The following is a 20,733-nucleotide window of genomic DNA, read 5'->3' as shown; positions in this document are numbered from 1 at the left end:
CTTTCTTTCTTTCCTTTTTTTTTTTTTTAAGATTTTATTTATCCTTTCATGAGAGACACAGAGACAGAGGTGGAGACATAGGCAGAGGGAAAAGCAGGCTCCCTATGGGGAGCCTGATGAAGGACTCAATCTCAGGACCCTGGGATCATGGTCTGAGCTGAAGGCAGATGCCCAACCACTGAGCCACCGAGGTGCCCAATCTCTCCATTTCTTAGGACCACCTCAGATTTCTTAGAAAGCATAATGACGTTCACCGGGGAGTGGGGCACAGGCTTTCAGGCTCGGGCAGATGGCCTTTTGCTATATTCTCTGTTGCCTCCCTCAGCCCCCCTCCCCCTCATCCCGGAAGAAGAATCAGAATTTATTGTTGAAAGGGATCTTGGAAGATTTATCTGGGCCAACCCTTAGCCATTTATGATGCCTGTTTCACCAGAAAGATAAGGAGGTGTGGAAAGGTGAGGAACAGGGAAATCTACACTCGGGAGCCCTTGCTCATGGGCCAGAGCAGTTTGGACTTGACCTTCTGATTCCTGGGGAGCCTGTTTCTCACTTCTAGAGGCCACTGGCACTTCTGGTTGTCTGCTACTCCATGCTGAGCTGCCCACGGCTCTAAGGGTGGCACAGCCCCAGATCCCTCAGAGGATCTGGACACCAGGGGAGAGTGCTGTGGCTACTCTTTGTGCCTGGGTTCTCAGATTTTTCCCTGTCACGTGGAAACTGGAGCTATTGTTCCTAGTCTGTGAGATTTGACTCCTCTCTCCTACCTCAGCTTGGTTTGGACTAAGGATGTGGAATGGGGCCAGGCACCCTGTTTGCTTGCATACAGCCCCCACCTCGACCAAGGGTCAGTGACCATGGAGGAAGACAATGCAGTTTGGGGCACAACAGAGTGGGGTCTGGGGCAGGTGGAGACTGAGGTTTCCACTTTTGGAAGAGAAACTGATGTGAAAGAGGGCAGTTAGTGGGTGGTATCTGATCAGCTGGCTGACTTGCGTCATGACCACTTCCTCTCTGGATGTAGAGGTAGACAGGAGGAGAAGCAGCAGCTTCAGTGGCAGGCTTGTTCAAATCAGAGGTTGTCAGGTTAACCATGTGGCTCCCTGGTTTTCCAGACAGTTGTTCAGGTGCAGAAGCATAGGATTTCTTGCCCAGTCCATCCTTGGGAATTTGAGACCAGGAGCATCCAGGGCAGCAGTACCCCCTGGTGCACTGCACACTGCCAGGCACGGAGCAGGCGCTGTGAGTGAAGAATGATGGGGTTCAATGCTCCTGAGTCATGCTGGCCTGTCCCCCCCGCCACCCCAGGTGGGCCTCTCCCGTGGCCCCTCAGAGTGAGAAGGCAATCCTTGTCAATATTGTAGAGTCTAGTGTCCAGTGGTGTCAGTGATAGAAATGGTCTTTTCAAGCATCACCCCCCAAATCTTCCCCTCAGAACGTTGTTTCTTTTAGAAGACATTCCCTGTGGTTCAGATCCAACTCCAAGCAAACCTTTGGAACATTCTGTGTATGTACACTGTAGACTTCCTGTGTGATGCTTTTTGGGCACTATGGCTGGGCACTGCTGTTGCCATCTGTCCTGGCTCTGCTGGGTTGGATTCCCAGGGCCTCAGCATGTCTCTTGCAATAAAATCCAAATCAGCACTGAGGAGGATACTTTCCCCTCCCCTGCCTCCATCTCCTGTAACCAGCTGGGCCCAGCAGATGGGGGTGTAGGGAGGCTAGCCATGATAGGTCAAGTTGGAGCATTGGACCCCTCTGTGCTGCATGAGCCCTGGACCACAGATGCTTGGTATCTGCTTGGTCACTGCCTCAGCTCTGGGGTTGGTGGGCTTCTTGCAGGCCGACTGCAGGGTCTTACTTTGGTTCAGTTCTCCCACCCTGTCCTACTCTTCTGCACCTTCGTAGCCCTATGTGTGAGCCCTGCCAGCAGGGCCGACAGTCCAGAGGTCTCCTTGGATGTTCTTTGTTTCTGGGAAGTCTGTCTTTCCCACCTTCTTTTCTTTTGTGGTTTACCAGTGTGACTCTGGTTACCCCAAGCCCAGAGGACTGTGGCCCGCATCTGCTCCCTTCCTGTCCAGGTTGAGGCTGATTTCCCAATGCGGAGAGTTGGCAAGGATCTGGGCTGTCAGAGAAGTTCGTCTTGCCCTCCTCAGGACAATGGCTGGAGGCATCCTTCCTTCAAAGATTAGTGACACCATCCCACCCAGGCCCACCACCTGCGAGTGTGGGGAGCACTAGAGGGATGAAAATAAGACTTACGGCTCCTGTGGGTGTGATGGGCCCTCCCTAGACCTTCCATCCTCTTACTTAGGAGGTGCCAGCTGTCAGTTGTGGCACTGGCTGCCAAATGGTTTTTGGAGAGCTTTGTCTTGCCCAGAATGAAGCAGGAGGCTTCCAAAATATGTGAGACCAAAGAAGGCTACAGCTAGATGAAATGATGCCTCTAGGGAAGTGAAAGTGTCATTGGGGGTCAACTTGGGAATCCAGGGCAGCTGGCCCTGTCTCTCTCTCTCTCCCACCTGCCCCTTCTTTTCAGAGCTCTTGACTGTCTCACAGTGGTTCCAACTTTTGTTCCACCAGGATGTATCCTACAGGTGACACTTCAGGCACATAAAGATCACATGCTGCCCATCCTTTTTCCCGAGGGCATGCCTGGGGCTCTGTGCCCTTCCCAGCTCTTTCTCTTAAGAAAGCAGTTTAAACCACATGTGGGTGGGACTGACAGTCACGGAGCAGTCTTAAACCCACTCCAGCTTCTTTTCTTTTTTTAAAGATTTTATTTATTTATTCATGAGAGACACAGAGAGAGAGAGAGAGAGGGGCAGAGACACAGGCAGAGGGAGAAGCAGGCTCCATGCAGGGAGCCCGATGTGGGACTCAATCCTGGGACTTCCAGGATCACGCCCTGGGCCGAAGGCAGGCGCCAAACCACTGAGCCACCCAGGGATCCCACTTCAGCTTATTTTCTAAAACTAAAAGTAAATCAGTTGCAAGTGTCAGTAGTTTATGAAGGTTAGCCGAGGAGGGCTAGTTGTCCCCCTCCCACCTAAGAGCTAGTGTGAGAACCAGTGTGAGGACGCCTCTCGCCTCTTGACTGGAGCTTGTGTTTCCCTGGTGTGCTAGTGCACTCCACACCCTCTTGCCCCTGGTGGGAGGTGGGAACAGCATTTACAGAGAAAGGAAGCCAGAGCCTGCCACGTTTTTGCTGGGAAGAGTAAGTGCCTGGGTGAGACGTGTGGGTATCTATTAAAGGAAGACCTACAGGCACCTGGATGGCTCAGTCGGTTAGGTGTCCAATTCTTGGTTTCAGCTCAGGTTGTGATCTAAGGGTTATGGGATTGGACCCCAAGTGGGGCTCCGCACTTAGTGCAGAGTGCTTGAGATTTACTCCCTCTCCCTTCACCCCTCCCCCCACTTGCTTTCTCTCTCTCTCTCAACTAAAGAAATAAAATCTTAAAAAAAAAAAAAAAGAAAGAAAAAAAATCTTGAAGGATCTAGGTTGACTGGGTTGCAGAGTCTAGGCCAGCTGTCTGCCTGTCCCTCAGTTGGCTGTTTAGTGAGTTCAGTGAAGTCCCGAGCATCTGTCTCCTGATGATTCTCATGCTGCCTTTGCCAGTTTCTGGTGGAGGCTGTGGAGCCACTGGTCTGTCTGTCCCCTCAAAATAGTGGCCCAGGCTCCTCCTTGTCATGCAGTAAGAAGGCTGCTTGGCAGCAGGTCAGAGGTCAGTGCTTGGGGCAGCCCCATCCTGCATCATGCCGCTGGGATCTGGCAGCTGTCCATGCGGCACAAGAGGGAAAAACGCTTTAGCCTAGACCGTGGCACTCCGGCCTTCTCGGAGTTCTTGGGCTCCGGGGGCCATTACTAGGGGCCCAGCAGGGGCTCAGGACCCTGCTGGAGACTGAGGAGGCGGGGAAGGAGGGGAGAGAGAACAGGAGAGACCAAGAACAAGGGGCCTGGAGGAGGCAGTGGTGGAGCAGCCCCACGGCCAACCTTTCTGGGTTGCAAGAGGTGCTCCGGAGACTGCTTTAGAAGCAGGACGTTGGGGACAGGTGGAACAAGAGATGGTTACAGGAGGTGATTGGTCCTCTCCCTGTGGACCTGTGGAAAGGATAGGATAAGCTCTTGGAGTCAGGCAGAGCTGCCCTTACAGGGACTCCTCTTGCCTATAGAGTACCTCAGTGGACATCTTTGAGCCTCTTTGTCCTTACCTGTAAGATGAGGTTGTGAGGCCAGGCTCCTAGTAGATGCTCAGTAAGGATTACTCCTCTCCCCCCCACCCTGTCTGAGCTTCTTCCTGGCCCTGTGGTCTTCCTTGTCTTTGGGTTCCTTTGTGGCACTCTGCTGGGTTTGGAGCCTCAGTGGCAGGAGCTGAGGCTGCCCTGTCCTGGGCTTGCTCCTCTGGGAGTTCAGAGGCTGACAGCTTCTGTGAAGCTTGGGCAGCTCCTTCTATTGTCACTCTTCCAGGTTCAGAGCCACAGGGCTCTCAGCAGGCAGTAGTGCTGGTGTTGGGCGGGTGTGTGTGTGTGTGTGTGGGGGGGGTGCTGTGCTGGAGCCCTGCAGCTTCTCTCTTGCCTCTGTCCTTGCTAGGGAGTGAGTCTGAGGCTTCTGGGCTCAGATGATGTACTCTGAGGAGGACTTGGAAGGAACCCCAGGCACGGAGGGGTGAGGTCAGTGGTTTACTCAGCAAGGAGGCCAGAGTTAGGGACGGGCCTGTCATAGCTCCCAAGATTCCTGGCTGCTGTCCCTGGCTCCACCTCCACCCCTCCCACCCTTAAGGGAGATGAAAACCAGTGATGTGGGTTTATCTACTGAGTGTCCCCTCTGTGTCACAGTGGGAGGGCAGAGGAGGTTCTCCCCAGCCACCACCGTGGCTTTTGCATACTTTGTCATTGCTTCCTTACCATGTGTTCTATGGGTTGTCTGAGTAAGTGCAGCCTGGAATGATCTAGTTAAATTGCCACCCAGGCTGGTGAGTGGTGGACTCGGACCCATCTGCCTTGCTCCTCTGGGGTGGCGGGGGAGTGGGGGAGCATTCTTTCCCTCCTGCCACACTACCCTGGGGGTTGGGATGCTGAGAGCATACAAAGAGCTATGTGACTGTCCCCACACTCCCAATGCCCCTAGAGCAGCCAAATTTGTGGTATGGACAGGGGTGGCTTTATGTGTGGACAGTGGTAGCTTTGTGGTCCTGCTTAAAATTGTTTGCCAAAGTCCCCAAGTGCACGTGCAAAGAGTCTCTTTGAAGCCTCACTTTTTGTCCTACAATTCATTCGCATTTTGTGTTTGGCTCCATAAGGTAGCCTTGCTTGTATTAAAGCAATGATTTAAATTTCTTTCTCCTGGGCAAATGTGATCCTCAGAATGTATTTATCCTGTGCCCCGGGCCTCCATGTGTCCCCTGGGGTTATTTATAGCCCAACAGAAGATTGAGGGGGCATGTTTAGCATTGTGAATATTGGCACACAGCTGGGGAAAGGTAAGAGGGGGTCCACTTTGTCTAGAGGGGCAGGTTGCAGTGAGTGTGCTCCAGGAGGAGATAAAAGCTAGTTTGAGGCCATATTCTAAGTTCAAGACTAGGAAGTGCTAACCCCAAGGTTTCTGATCTTATCCTGCCGGTAGAGAGGGCCATCTGTGGCTGAACATTGTGACTCCTCCTTGCTTGGCACACATCCACTCACTGTAGGAGAGGCTTATGAGGGTATCTGTGCTATGGATCTAGTGAGAGGGAAGGGAGTTCTTGCCCTGGGAACATGGGGTGTGTGGTCTCTTGGGCAAGATAACATACACCAAAAAGGGAGTTCCAAGAAGTTCACACTGCTAGTGTCTGCTGAAAGGATCAGAGTTGGGGAATCGGGGCAGGGGGCTGCAGGCAAAGCTGAGAAGGGGCTGATGTGGCTTTGGGTGCTGGTCTAAGCTGTCGATGAAAAGAAAGGAAGCCAGTAATGGGAGAAGCACCTGGGAAGGAAGAATTAACGTGACAGGAAGTGTGGGAGCTGGGGAGGGCCGAAGCTCTTAGGGTTGCTGTCAGAAAACTCGAAAGGCAGGAGGGAGAGAGCTGAATTAGGGAAATGACCCAATTGCCCAAGATCAGGAAGCACTGGCCCCTTCTCCAGCCATCTCGAGCTGTGTTTGTTGAGCAGAACTTGATGGGCAAAGAGTTGGGTAACTACTGCTGTCAAATCCACAAACTTGGGAAGAGCGTAGCTCAGACCTGCAATAGGCAAACTTTTGAACTTTCAGTTCGGGTCTCTGTAGGGCAGATGACTCACTTCTGAGCTCCTCCTAACCTCTGGTAGTGATTAGCCAGGCTAAGAGGCCCAAGGAGCCACCCTGTCCTGCAACAGAAATGGACCGACTAGACTGCAAGAGTCTGATTGCAGGAGTGGATTGGAGTGAGTGTGAAATAGCCGAGATTTCTAGCACCTGAGCCTCCTGGGTTTGTGGTTCTTTTTGTATGTAAATCTATGTTGAAGGAACTGTGGGATGGGCCTGGGGTTGGGCCCTAGCTTGACCTTGAACAGCAGTCTCTGGATGCCCCCAAGAGGTAAATGAAATCTGACCAATGGGATGCGTCCACAAGCAGTTCTGGGACCTCAGGGAGGGCAGGGCCTACTGATCCCAGACGGGAGAGGAGTTCCTTACAATAGAAGAGACTTGCTGTCTGGCCAGCCTGGACCTGCCTCCCTCCCACAGGGAGGTGTGCAGGTAAACTTGGACAGGAGGAGCAGCCTCCTCCCACTTGCTGCTGCCTGGGGAAGCCTCAGTAGCAGCCAGGGGCCTGATCAGTCGGGGCTTCTGCCTACAGCTCAGGGTGACCTCTGGAATTGCCTTTCTGCCTCTATTCTCTCGAGTTCTGGGGTTACCTGAGCTCTGTGACCTTGGGCACAAGCCAGGCACCCAGTAAAGGTGACCCAGCTGGCATATTCATGTTGTGTCAGCGCCTGCAAGGAAGGGCTCCTTGGCAGACAGGAAACCACCCTCTTATGGCATGTGGAAAGCCCAGGGAAGAAATGCCTTAGCCAGAGGGCCACCTCCCAGCTTTCTTGGCAGCAGATTGGAGGACTCCGGCCTGCCCCCCTGGTTTCCCGTGTGTCACCCCCAGCCCACACTTCCTCTAGGGCTGAGACAGTGAAATGGCAGTTCCTGTTAAGTGAGGCATGAGTCAGCGAAGGAGAATGGTGGCTAAGTCTTCATAACCTCCAGGCATGGCTATGAAATATTTAAATGACACTACAGTATTGATTGTTTTCTCATCCATCCCCTTAGGGAGAGCAGTTCCTGTCTGGGATTCAGATAACTGCAATGTCTTGGATTTAGACAACTCCAAAGAGCTCAGACATGCCCTATAAATCTTACCTGAAATTGTATTCTCTCCTCCCTAGAGCTTGCTCCCAGGAATGGGGACAGATTGGGTTCTGCCCATTTTATAGACAGAAGAGAGGATGACCCATGCAGGTGGTTCGACCTGCTGCCAGGCACCCAGCAGGCTGGCCCTGGAATCCTTGCATCCCGGCTCCTACTCTGCACTGGCTTTGCTCTGCTCACAGCTCCCTCCCCGTCTTCCTCAGCCTCACAGCCCCTGCCATCCCAGCTTCTGGGGAGAGGCATCAAGCAAGATAGACAAGGCGCCTGCTCTCTAGTGCTTAATTATTGGAGTGGACAAAGACCCAAATTGGCAGGGAAGGCCCCTCCAGGATATTGACCTCCTAGACAGTGTCCAGGCCCTGGGTGCCTGGGCCCAGTAGGGGCAGAGTTGATCTGGCCTAATTGTGGATTGGCCCTTATGGTCACAGATCTGCCTTTTCCTCCGAGGACAGTTATCAGGATAAATATACCCAGCTCCCCATTCCTGGGGAGTTACTCACAGAGTAAAAGTACCCAGCTGTGGATTAGATTACCTCTACTCTAACTGCTCATGTGCTCAGGGCTGGGGGAAGGGGGAACCCTCCTTCTTGTCCTGCTTCCTTCCTAATCTGGAAGAGTCTCTCGGCAAAGGGGCTGAGATGAGACCATCCCTGAATAGCTTGTCCCGCTGTTTACATAGCTCCTACCTTAGGAAGGGCTGAACCCCAGCCCACTCACTGCTTGTACCCCTGAGCTTGGGCAGCTTCTCCTCTGACACTTGAGGCCACTGGACTGAGCAGCTGGTCAGCAAGGAGCTGAAACTTCCCTTGCCCAGAGTTCTGAACCCAGCAGTGTAGACAGGCCCAAGACTGGGCCTCTCTAGGACTTGTGAGAAAGAGAATTGCTGAGCCGGTGTTCGATATCATATTAAATGGCAGGGGTGGACAGCTGGCCCTGGACTGTTGGGAGGTCTCTTGTGCAATGGCAGCCCCTTGCCTCCTGTGCTGGAGCTCTCAGGGTGGTGCTTGCTGCTCCTTCCTTCTGCTCGTTAGCTCCTAAGGAGCTGCCATGCCAACCCCTGCCCTGGGGTGACAAAAGTTGAGTTAAAGCCTGTGGAAAGGAGGTGGGTGACTGGACTCTCCTAGGCCAGGCCTTAAGAATACAAGGCATTTTGAGGTGGGGTCTTCCTGAAGGCTAAAGGACCCCACCTCTTCTTGTTCAGCCTAGGGCTGCCAGTGGAAGAGTGGTGAGGGGCCCAGCACTTGGGCTAGTGTGGCAGGGGATCCTGTGGCCTCTGGAAAGGGATGACAACTCCCCCACCCTCTACCCCATGTACCTGCCCCAACTGTGAAGACCTTGTGGAGACACTTCTCCAGGGTGGCTTTCTTTTCCCCAGAACTATACCTCTAACCACTCATCCAGGATTGCAGCATCCTTAGCCTCAGGCCTGGGATAAGAAGGAGAGGTACACGGGATCCCTGGGTGGCGCAGCGGTTTGGCGTCTGCCTTTGGCCCAGGGCGCGATCCTGGAGACCCGGGATCGAATCCCACATCGGGCTCCCTGCATGGAGCCCGCTTCTCTCTCTGCCTGTGTCTCTGCCTCTCTCTCTCTCTCTGTGACTATCATGAATAAATAAATAAAATCTTTAAAAAAAAAAAAAAAAGAAGGAGAGGTACATTCTCTTGCCCCTCCAGGGCTAATCATCTCTCTGAGAACCAGATCTCCTCAGGTTAGCAATTTACTGAGTGTGCTCTATTCCAGGGACAGTGCTAAGCAAGCACTGTGTATCCATTTTCTCATGTTGATCCTTGCTCCTGTGAGTCAAATGGTGGAATTCCTATCAGACAGACAAGGAAACTGAGACACAAGAACCATTAAGCAGCCCAGCGAAGCAGTTTGGTCACTGAGCAGAGTTTGTGTGACTGAGAATCCCCCTGTGCAAGTTTAACATCTAGTGTCTTTTTTTTTTTTTTTAAAGAATTTATTCATTTATTCATGAGAGATACAGAAAGAGAGAGGCAGAGACATAGGCAGAGAGAGAAGCAGGCTCCATGCAGGGAGCCCGATGTGGGACTCAATCCTGGAACTCCAGGATCATTCCCCAAGCCAAAGGCAGAGCGTTTAGCCACTGAGCCACCCAGGTGTCCCACATCTAGTGTCTAAATCCTGGGAGGAGAGGATGGAGTAGCCTGGGTCCTCCCTCACCCACACTAATGCCCCCCCCCCCCCCCATACTTGAGGGATCCTGTTGGATAGACTTTTATCTCTTGGCTTCTGTCCAGCTCTGGTCTTGACAGTCTTTATCACACACTCAGAAGTGGCCAGGGCTTGGGTAGGAGGAAGCCAGGCTTGTGAGTCTAACTTGTTTTTAATACTTCATTAGGGGTGGAGGTGGAAGGGGTCCATTGTGTCTCTTTAACTTATTATAGGGTGTCATGTGTCATTGGGTCAGCCTGGGTCCCCAGAGCCACAGTCTGCAGGCCATGAAAAGGGCCCCGGCTGCCCTAGTCCTGGCGGCCCTTGTCCTGCGTCGCTGGGCTGGTTTGGGAATGTGAGGGGCGCAGCTGTGGCTCGCATCCCGGAATGCAGGCAGACCGGCCCCTCTATCCCCTCCCTCCCTGGGCAGCCAGCTAGGGACGTCTGCGTCTTAACCCCCTCAACCCCTTCGGGGCTGCAGACCCCGAGGCTCCCCCGCTCCCACCTCCACCTCCACCCCCACCCCCACCCTCAGGATTACGTGGGGCCCGGGAAAGGGGCCTCTTCGCCTGGGCCTGTCCGGTAAACGCCGGCCCCCGGCCGCCCAGGCCGCCTGCCCAGCGAGCGGCCTGCGGGCCCGAAGGCGCTCCTGATCTGAGCGGCTGCTTGGGCCCAGCGGGGCCGCGGACTGGGGACGGGGACGGACTGGGGACGGGGACGCCCGCGGGCGCTGCGCCTGCGGAGGGGGCGTGCGTCCCTGGGGGTCTCGGGGCCCCGCGGGGCTGCGTCACCCCTCGGTGGAGCCTTTCATGTTCGTGTGCTCCGGGCCCCCAGGTGGGAGGTCTGGCACCCAGGCCTCCTCGTGCTCCTCCCGTAGCTGCACCCTCCCTCCCGTCGGCCGAGTTTCTATCTCGGGATAGAAACTTCCCCAGGGAGCCCATGGCCAGGGGCTCCCAGGTCTTCCCCGGCTCGAAATTCCGTGGTTGCGCGAGTTTACCTTCGGTTACTGTGCCGGCGGCCGGGAGCAGGCGGGCCAACAGCGCCCTCTGGCGGGAAGCGGCGGACGGGCCGCACCCCTTCCTCGCCGGGGGCGGAGCTGGGTGTCCTTTGCCCCTGGTGGGCTGGAGACTTTGCACCCAGCCTGCCATCCCCTCCCCCACGTACCTGGAGAGGAGTACCCCTCCCCCCAACACGTCAGATTGTCTCACCCAGAGACTTCCGCTTTCCCTCTTGTGTGGGTGGAAGTGCCAGGACGTGCATCAGCTGGCCCAGAGAGGCAAAAAGCCAGTAGCACTTTGGGTGGTTTCTTCCAGAAGAGGGAAGGGAAGCCCCAGGGAGAGCTTCCTTGTGCAGGATGGCTTGGGTGGTCCCAGTGGCTCTGACTTGTCTGCACGGTTTCAGCATTAGATCCAGAAACTTAGTGGAGAAATCCTCAGGAAGTAAGGAGCTTTCCTTAGCCTGCTTCCGGTACTGCTCTGTGTATCTGGAGCATATCCTACAAACACTGGGAGAGGGATGATATCCCACCTCCTTTGGGGTCTGGGTTTAGAAGGACTCTGAGCCAGGTATTTAGAGTTAGGTACCAGGTAGTAGGTGTAGCTGAAAACTGGAGGACCCACCTATGGGCTACTTCTTGTGAGTGGACTCCCTGGAGCAGCCTTCCTTCGCCGTCTGTTATTTACTCAAGCAGGGGAGGAGTTTGCTGAGCTGGCAAGGAGACTTTGGCCTGTAACCACTTTGCAGGCTTTGGAGACATGGCAGCCTTCTGCCCCCATAGGAATCTGAAGTAGAGGCCAGAGGCCTCCTTTCCTGCTTCCTATATTCCTGGCTGCCTCCCCTGAAGCATTTGTGGGGGGCTTTGGGAGACAGTGATACCAAGTCCTGTGCAGTCACTGAGCAAAGTAATAAGGGGTGCATAGAGAGAAGGAAGCTACCCCAGAGGTCCTCTGGGTTGTGCATATGCTCTCTCACTCAGATAGACATAAGTTTGATGGCTTTTCCCCCGGCATCCACACACACTTCACTTTGAACGTTACTGTATTTCACTTTTCTCACGAAGGTTGCCCTGGTCATGTCTTGTCCAGATTCTACCCATAGAAGATGTAGGAGCTGTCAGTACTTTGCTTCCTACTCTGATCTCCTTGGAGGACGATGTTTTTCAGAATTTCACAAAACAAACAAGATCTGATGTTTGCAGCTTCCAATGCGCTGTAGCATCTGCTGTCCCAGAACCTCACACCAATACTGGGAGGTAGGAGTTAGGAACCTCGGCTTACCCCACCAGCTGAGGCTCAGTGGAGCAGAGGGATTTTTCTGTGTGGCTGCAGAGAGTAAAAAGAGGAGCTAGGACTTGAACTCCTGGGATCTTTGGTTTCCGTACCCCCAGGACTGCTCCTTCTGACCAACAGACATGTATCTGTGTTCAAAAGAGCCTGGTGAAATTGTAAACTAGACTTAGAGTCAGGCAAGTTAGGGGAGGGTATTGGAGATAGAAGGCCTCATGCAGAGAGTCTGATGGGAGAGGGGAACCATTTATCTTCTACTGAGTGTGTGAAACATGAGAGACTTGAGTTCAGATCCTGGCTGTATCCCGTCAGCCAGCATTGGCAGCATGGGCACATACTTCACCTCTCTGTGCCTCACTTTTACCCTCCATGCTGGTGTTGCTGTGAGGAGGAAGGGAAACAACACAAGTGAAGGTCCTGGTGGGTGGTCAAGCATAGCAGCTGCTCCTGCTATTCCTGGTGGGGTTGCACATGGTGCCTGCACTGGGGAACCCTGTGGGGTTTTCCAAACTGCCTTTAATGGAGAAGGGGAGCCCCTGCCCCTACTGAATTGGGCGCGGGGGAAATGTATGAAGCCAAGGCAGCAGGTGCAGTCGTTCAGAGGCCAGTAAGATTGGCCCTCGACACCGGTTCTTGGTCTGTCATTACCTAGGCATACACTGACTGCCTCTAGTTCTGCTTTGTTAGAGACAGGAAGCCAGACTCTTCTAGCAGATCTGTAGGGGGAGGAGGCTATAGGAACTGACCTTGCTTGGAAGTCAGGAGACCCTTGTGCTGGGCTGCTGGCGCCAGGGACCTCAACCTTGTGACAGGCTCCCCGTCCAACCAGCTGGGTAGGAGCTGGGGGTAGATGTGGTCAGCCTTGGGGGTAGGAGGGCAGGGCAGACAGCTGGGAGGTCTTGCTTCTCTCTACCTAGCAGGGGTAGGCTTGAGGACAGGGCTGTAAGGAAGGAAGCCTTGGCCCAGATATTCAGGAAGTTGTACCGTTTAAGTTTTCAATTAGCAATAATCGCGCCTCGGATAATCCTCATTGGCTACGATACTGCCACTGCGCAAAGCTTGTACCGTTTAAATATTACATCATGTTGTGATCATAGCATACTCTTGTAGGTCAGATTTTTGGGGTTTGGGGCTACTGAAGAGCCAGACAGTCCTTTCTCACTGGCTCTGTTATCTGGGCAGGTTCCACCACCTCTTGAAGCCCCTTTCCCCATCTATGAAGGGAGGATCAGAATTTCAGCTTTATCCAGTATTAGGTTAATGGAGAGACCACATACACACACTGCAGAGCACAGTGCACAGAGTAGTGCTTGTTACTAGTGATTCACAATAGATACAGCCATTACTTTCTGATAAGTAATATCCTGAGGGCCAGGGACTGAGCATTCCTGACCCCCAGCAGGTCGGCAGGGAAATGAGAGTGAGCAAGTCCTTGAATATGATAGGAATGAGGGTGTGGTGTTGGGGCCAGGCCCTCTGGGCTGTGGGGGCTGTTGAGGGTCTCAGGAGGGGAGGATTGAAGCTGAGGGGTTGTCAGCAGTTCCTCCTCTTGCCCTTCCCGCTATTCTTATGTCTGGAGACTGGGAAGATCCAGGGCCCTCCTGTTGTCTGCCCAGTGCCCGGGTAATGGAAGCTTGTACTCGATTCGGCTCCCTTCTGCTGTTAAAAGCAGAGTAGCGGGGCCCTGGAGCCTCTGGGCCCAGGCTGCTTGCCAGGCTTCCGCAGAAACAGCCTACAGAGCAGTCCTGCCCCCTGCTTTGCTGAGGGGGTGGGGAATACTGCACCAGCTTCCACCCAGCCCCCACCTCCCCACGTACCTCACCCTGTAGCCCAGGGCCTTGGAAGGAGAATGGAGCCTGGGGTTTTGCTTCTACCTGGTCAGAAAGGCAGGTACTATTCGCCAGAGACCACTCCAGTTTGGGGTGGGAGGGATGTTGCTGAGAAAGCCTAAGCTCCTGGAATTTAAGTGGGACCTGGCACTGCCTGGGCCCCTCCCCTGTGACGTGGGGCCCCTCCCGCCCATTCTCCCCGCCTTGCCCTGTGAAGTCAGAGTGCGGAGTTCCAGGCAGGCATTTCTGACTTCCAGCCAGCCAGCTGTACAGCCCTGTCGGGAGGGAATGCAGGTGCCCGACTGCCAGAGGTAGGAGAGCCCCAAGGGCAGCCCAGGAGCTTCCACAGCATCTTGGGTCTTGGGCTGGGGAGAATAGGTTAGTTTTAGAAGCTGGTCTTACCCAGGCTGGTCTGGGCTGATTGCTTCCTGCCCTGAGGCTGGTTATTTCTCCCAGGGGTGGGGCAGGTGCTCAGAAGTCATTGACTCTTGGGTGCAGCAGGCAGGGAGGGCACTGCCACTGGACAGTGTGTTCCCAGGATCCCTGGTTTCTACTAGCTCTCAGCGTGTTCTTTCTGCAGACGCCCTGCTGGCAGACTTGGAGTCCACCACCTCCCACATCTCCAAACGGCCCGTGTTCTTGTCTGAGGAGACCCCCTACTCATACCCAACTGGAAACCACACATACCAGGAGATCGCTGTGCCACCCCCCGTCCCCCCACCCCCATCCAGTGAGGCCCTCAATGGGACAATCCTTGACCCCTTAGACCAGTGGCAGCCCAGCGCCTCCCGATTCACCCACCAGCAGGTAAGGTGGGGACAGGGGCTGGGAAGACAGGGAACAGAGGCTTTGGGGTAGTAGGAGCTTGTCTGGCAGCAGCTTGGGGAGCTGGGGGAGGAATGGGATCAGGGGGATGGGGAGAGGGGCCAGGAAGCAGCTGGGTCTCCCAGATGCCACGTGAAGGGGCAAGTGACCAAGTGTTAATCACCTGTCTCCTGGCCAGAGTGTGGAAATTCCCTGGTGAGACTGACTGTGAGCAGGAGCCTCCTGGGGGTGACTCGGGCTGTTCCTTTTCCTCCCCTTGGGGGAGGCCCTGAGCATTCTCTTCCCTGCAGCCTCAGCCCCCGTCACCTGTGTACAGCTCCAGTACCAAAACTTCCAGTGCCCCTGTCCCCCAGGACAGTTCTGGCCCTCCGTGTCCCCGAGCTGGTGAGGAAGAGCACGTCTACAGGTACTGGTGCAGCCCTCTGTGCGCTCCTCCCCCTCCTGCTTGGAAGGCCTGAGGCCAGGGATCAGGCCTGGTGACAGCCCGCAGAAGGCCCCGAGGCTCCTGGCCAGCTCCCACTGCCTCTGAACTGGCCCAGTTGCCTCAGCACTGCCATCTCAATGGAGTGGCGGGGTTGTCACGTCACCCTGTGTCGTTGAGGAGCTGAGGCAAGACTTCCTCCCCTCTTCTCACCACATCCCTTCCCCATTCTCCCATCTCTTGCTGGGGGAGACTTCACAGTCCTCCTCCCTTTTTCTCCCTGAGGACTTTAGAGGCGCCTCTCACTGTGGCCTCCCCTCTGCCTCTCAGTTTCCCCAACAAGCAGAAGTCGGCCGAGCCTTCACCCACGGTGATGAGCTCCTCCCTCGGCAGCAATCTTTCTGAACTTGACCGCCTGCTGCTGGAACTGAACGCGGTGCAGCATAACCCCCCAGGCTTCCCTACAGGTAGGACTGGTTCCTGGGAGCCTTCGGGGCCCACCTGCTGGGCTCTGGATCCCCAGGGGGGCAGGACTAAGCAGCCTTTCTCTCTTGCTCTTCCAAGATGAGGCCAACTCAAGCCCCCCGCTACCCGGGGCTCTGAGCCCCCACTATGGCATCCCAGAAAATAACAGCCCAGTGGGGGGCAAAGCCGGGCCCCTAACGAAAGAGAAGCCCAAGCGGAATGGGGGCCGGGGTCTGGAGGACGTGCGGCCCAGTGTGGAGAGTCTCTTGGACGAACTGGAGAGCTCCGTGCCCAGCCCCGTGTGAGTATCACCGGGCTCTCCTGGGTGGGGAACGTCTTGCCCAGCAGTACCCTTGCATCTGTGTCCATCCACTTGGCCCAGTTGTCACCGATTCCCTCCACAAGGGCCTGCTGTTTGCCAGGCCCCGGACCAGGCCCTGGGGGGTTAGTGGAGTCCCATGGACACCCTGCCTGCCTTTGGTGAGCCACCACCCATCAGAAAAGATGACACGGTGCGCGCCGAGGGTGCCAGTGGCTGTCTGCAGGGGTTTCGGAGCCACACTGTAAGGGTTCAGACTTTGCCTCTGTCTTTTCTGTTGTTTATCAAGCCTTAGTTTTCCTGTCTATAAAATGGGATAAAGGGATATAGGGTAATGGCGATAAGACCACCTACCTTGATGGGATGAGACCCAATAGTACACGTAATATACCTGGAATGGTTTCGGGCTCACACGTGGTTGGTGGTTACTAATGTTATTTCTTCCCCATGTTACCGTGTTGTTGGAAGCATCTCACATGGATGTGTACCATGTTGTGGGGGGACGCACACAGGCTCGGACTTGTTTCATAGATGAGCTTGAACTCGGGCTAGGAGGGCCAAGGTGTCCTCCTGAGAAGGGTGCTGGTTGAGCTGCCCTCTTCTCCCATGCCAGCTTGTTCACCTCAGCTCTGTCCCAGTAGTTGAGGGCTGTCCCCTCCCTCTCAGGAATGCTGCTGGGCTTCTCTGGAGTCAGGGGTGGGGGGACTCCAATGTGAAAGCTAAGATGCTGCTATTCTGGGGGAACCCAGAGCTGGACTCTGGGGTCCCTGCTGATGCCGTGCCTGCCCTATAGCCCTGCCATCACTGTGAACCAGGGTGAGATGAGCAGCCCTCAACGAGTCACCTCCAGCCAGCAGCAGACACGCATCTCAGCCTCCTCTGCCACCAGGGAGCTGGACGAGCTGATGGCCTCCCTATCGGATTTCAAGGTGCCCCAAGACCTCTCCTCTTCCCTGCCCCCTCCTTCTTCCTCTGTACCTCAGTGTGAGTAGCGGGAACTTGGGCCCTCAGTGTTTGGGACCCTACTGTACTCTGGTTTGCCAGGATGCCAGGGAAGGAGGGTCAGTCTAGGCTTCATGGGAACTGGGCTGCCCCACAGCCTATGAAGGCAGAGAGGCACTTAGCAGGGAAATTCCTTCCTCCTGGGTTGCTCCCAGCTCCCAACCACCAAGCAAGGGGATCAGGAGGCTGAGACAAAGGCCTCTGTGTTAATGGCTGCTTTTGGTGGGGGAGGGTGTTCTCTGCTGGACCGTGTGGGACTGGGATCCTGTGCCTGAGAGGTCATTTGCCCTGGAGCCCCATCTCCTACACTGGCTGGCTGTCCTCAACACATCCCTTTTCTTTCTGCCTCTGGCTCCTGAATACACAGGTCTCTGCTGCCAGCCTCCCCCCATCTTTCCCACCACCCTCCACAGGCCTGAGTCCCCACAGATTATGTCTGTGGGAAACCTAACCACAGGGCTCTGGGCCTGTCCTGCATGAGGCATCCCTTCCCCTCCTTCCTGGGCCTCCCAGACCTGCTAGACCCAAGATGTTTTATTTAGAAGATGCTATGCCTCTGTGGGGATTGATACTGACTGTTCTCTGGCAATTGCTGACTTCACCCTTCCATGTGGGTCTGCCCAGGACCTTTGGGACATGAAGGAGGGAACATGAGAAGGGGAGCAAGCAGTCTGAGTGCTCTTGGCTCTAAGGATATCTCCAAGAGTCCCTCCAGCTGGGGTTTCACAGTGGGGGATGGGAGCTGCCTGGCCCTATGACCCTTCTGTGCCACTGTTCTGGGTGGTGAGTGGCCACCATCAGAAATAAGTTCCTTGGACTTTGGTGTTGGCCTTGGAGAAGCCCTGCGCTATCACCCTTGAGGCTGTTTTTACTTTTTTTGTTTAAGATTTGTTTACTTATTTGAAAGGGAGAGTATGAGCAGGAAAGGGACAGAGGGACAGGGAAAGAATCTCAAGTAGACTTCCCACTGAGCTCGGAGCCCCCAATGTAGGGCTCAATCCCAGGACCCTGAGATCATGACCTGAGCCAAAATCAAGAGTTGGACGCTTAACCGACTGAGCCACCCAGGTGCCCCTGTTTTTACTTTCTGAGACAGCCAGTATTGTGCCCCACAAGAAGCTGTGCTTGTTCTAGCCATGTCTTGAGAGGAAGTTTTGGGGGACACAGGAAGGCTGGGATTGTCGGGGGGAGACAGCCAAGTTGAGCCAAGTTTGGAAGAAGCAGAGCAGCTGCCTGTGGCCGACTCTCCCTTGATTGGTGCTTGGGCTGCCCTTCCTGGTCACCTGTTTCTCATGGTCCACTCTCTGTAGCCTTTTCTCCCTTGTTCCTACTCCGACTGGGGTGGCCCTGCAGGCAGGGCTCAGTGGCTGCTTTCTGCTAGGATGTGGATCCCAGGCAAACCTTTTTTTGGGTTCTGGGCCTTTTTCGAAGACCAGTCCCCATGCTTCAGCTTCTCAGCCACGTCAGTCTAGTGTAAGTGTAGATGGCCTCTCAGAAACCTCAGGCCAAGCCCACCCCATGCAGTGAGCACCCTTCCTCACCTCTCCCTTCTTCTGCCTTTTGTCTTTCTCCTTCTCCAGACCAGTTCCTCTGCTGTGGCCTTGAACTCCCCGGGGCTGCTGCCCAAACCAGCTCCATCCCCACACCACATACCTTTTCCTTCTCCTCCTCCTTCTGGGCCCTCTGGATTCTTGCCATCCACTGCTAAGCTCTCCTCTGGAGGCCATGCTCCCACCCAGGAGGTCCTCTGCTTTGAAGACCCTGATAACAGGCAGGGCCTTCTGCCTCCTATGGCTCCCAGCTGGCTAGATTTGGCTGGTCTCCAGGCAACACCTGACACTCTCAACTCAAGGTCTCCCTCTGTGGAGGGTTTTCTGGGGCCATGTGGTGCAGAGAGCCAGGCTCAGGTTTGGAAAGACCTACCAAACATTACTAGTGAGCTTTCCAGGGCTCCCCCCTGCCACACGCCACCCTGCCAAGCTGGGTATGCAGGTCCCCAGGAGCCTGGAGACTCCCATGGGCTGCTGGCCAACACTTTGTACCCAGAGGAAGCCATGGCTGTCACTCGGGAGCAGCTGTGGGTTTTGGAGGCACTCAGGCCTGAGATCCCCCACGGAGCCACACCCAGCTTCCAGGAAGTAACTGAGCCAGCTGTCGTGGCCGTGGACCGTCAGGCTATCTTCCCAGATACCTGGAGTCTCACAAAGGAATGTGGACAGTGGAAGCAGAGGGCAAAGCCAGAGCCAGGGGAGCCAGAAAGCAGCTGTCTGGCCCCAGTTGACAAGGAGCAGTTAGGTGGACAGAATCCCGTGAGGGGAAGCCTGGTTAGGCCAACCCAGGGACCTGAGACCCCCAAGCGGCCAGGGGCCACCACCGAAGCTGCTGCTGAGGCCAAGAGGGAACAGCCGGAGCTTCCACCTGCCATGGTCATGGACACACCCAACACCACTGAGAGGATTTCCACCTCTGGCCAGGCAGGCGCAAGCTCGCACGGCTGCTAGGCATGGCCCTTGGCAGGCCTGAGTGTGGGCCACTCCTGGCTAACTGCATGTAGCCTCCCACTCTGTGCATGTCTGCTTGGGCAGCAAATCCCAAGATTGCGTGGCCTGTGACCCTACTGACCAGCAGTGGGTTCTGTGGGGCAGGGAACCTCTGGGCCCTGGAAATTCTCTTAGTGACAACCTGCCTCTTGCTTGTTTTAAGGCTCTTTCCTCTAGATGGGCTGTCCCTGACCTCCTGAGGTGATGTGTGCAAAATGGTTAAAAGCATGGGCTTTGGAACCAGATAGTACTGAATTCAAGCCACGCTTCCAGTACTTGCCACCCTGTGTGACCTTGGGCAATCCCCCACCAGCCTCAGCTTTCTCATCTTTAAAATGGGGGTGATAGTAAGGGGGCCTGGCTAGCTCAGTTAGTAGAACATATAACTCTCGATCTCAGGACCGTGAGTTCCAGCCCCATGTTGGATGTGGAGCCTACTTAAAAAAAAAAAAAAAAAAGAAGAGAAGGGAAGTTATAATAGACCATTTTCCCCTGTCATGTCCAAGGGTTAATGAAGTAATGCCTGGAAACTGCTGAGAACTCAGCTCTTGGTCCTCAATAAGCCATGGCTGACGTTACTATTCTTATTTGCTTCTTGGTTGATTAAAATTTTATGTCCTTTTCAAAAGCAAAGTGAAGCAACAACAAACAAAACCAAAACCACTACAAACAAGCAGGTTCTAATACACCGAAGGAAAAAAAAAACAATTAAAAGATTTACCGAGAGGAAAGATCACGTTTTTTCTATTACAGACCAAAAAAAGAAAGAGCCTTATGCCTTTTCAGGAATGTCCACTTACATCCTTTCAGTTAATCTTGCCATAACCCCTTTAGGCAGCCAAGAAAATACTCTAACCCCATTTCAAGGCTTAGGGAAGCTGACGCCCCTGAAAGTGAAGTCTTGCCCAAGGTCATTGGTGACTTGGAGGTGAGCACTGGGTGTCTGCTCTGCCCCCTGCCTCCACCTCACCTCAGCTTGGCTCTTGGGCGGTTTGTTCTGCTCTCTCCCACCCGCGGCACCTTGTATGGACTGAGCAGCCTTGGCTGAGTCCCGAGTGGGACTGTGACGGCTTCCCCCTCCCCCCTCAGATCCGCTCTGTGATCAGGAGGAGCCGGGAGACTGGCCACGCGCACCCCATGTCCCGGGAGCCCTCCCCTCGCCGCCGGCTGGATCCCGCCACCCTGAGCAGGACCCCCTCCCAGGAGCGGCTCATCGCAGAGCTGCAGGGGCGGCTGGGCATCCAGCTGGAGGCAGAGGAGGCCACGGGGGTGGCGGGGGCCTCTGCCGAGGACTGGCGGACAGAGGGCGTCGTCATCACCGTGCAGCCTCGTGGGAGGCGGGCTGGGGGGCAGCTTGTAGAGAAGGTAGCGAGCAGTGCCCGGGGCTGGGCCAGGGCCAGCAGGCATCTTGATCCTCCCCAGGAAGGGAGATGTACTGTGTGGGGGAAGGAGGGGGGGAGGAGTCCTGCACCGTGTGCCTGGTGAGCCTGGCCTCACTCTTGGTG

The 20,733-nt window shown here is 55.1% G+C and overlaps 1 protein-coding gene and 1 pseudogene across 4 annotated transcripts in view; one reads left to right on the top strand and one right to left on the bottom strand.

Annotated features, from left to right (window-relative positions):
• The window catches only part of PXN (paxillin), a 48,347-nt gene that overhangs the window by 21,805 nt on the left and 5,809 nt on the right, over window positions 1–20,733 (top strand). For 2 of the 4 annotated variants that reach the window (XM_077875880.1, XM_077875879.1), the window contains exons 2-6: window positions 14,237–14,463; window positions 14,772–14,887; window positions 15,233–15,369; window positions 15,467–15,668; window positions 16,480–16,615. In XM_077875880.1, coding sequence (XP_077732006.1) covers window positions 14,237–14,463; window positions 14,772–14,887; window positions 15,233–15,369; window positions 15,467–15,668; window positions 16,480–16,615 — 818 coding nt within the window. Of the gene's footprint in view, window positions 1–14,236; window positions 14,464–14,771; window positions 14,888–15,187; window positions 15,370–15,466; window positions 15,669–16,479; window positions 16,616–18,268; window positions 19,163–20,317; window positions 20,594–20,733 lie in introns of all 4 variants that reach the window. The other 2 variants (XM_077875878.1, XM_077875877.1) reach the window with 2 other exon arrangements.
• LOC144300071 (U4 spliceosomal RNA) lies at window positions 12,776–12,887 on the bottom strand (annotated as a pseudogene).

This window comes from Canis aureus, chromosome 27 (genome assembly GCF_053574225.1).
Source record: "Canis aureus isolate CA01 chromosome 27, VMU_Caureus_v.1.0, whole genome shotgun sequence".
Classification (NCBI taxonomy): Eukaryota; Metazoa; Chordata; class Mammalia; order Carnivora; family Canidae; genus Canis; species Canis aureus.
The sequence above is the reverse complement of the archived record's forward strand: the minus strand, read 5'-3'. Positions and strand labels throughout refer to the sequence as shown.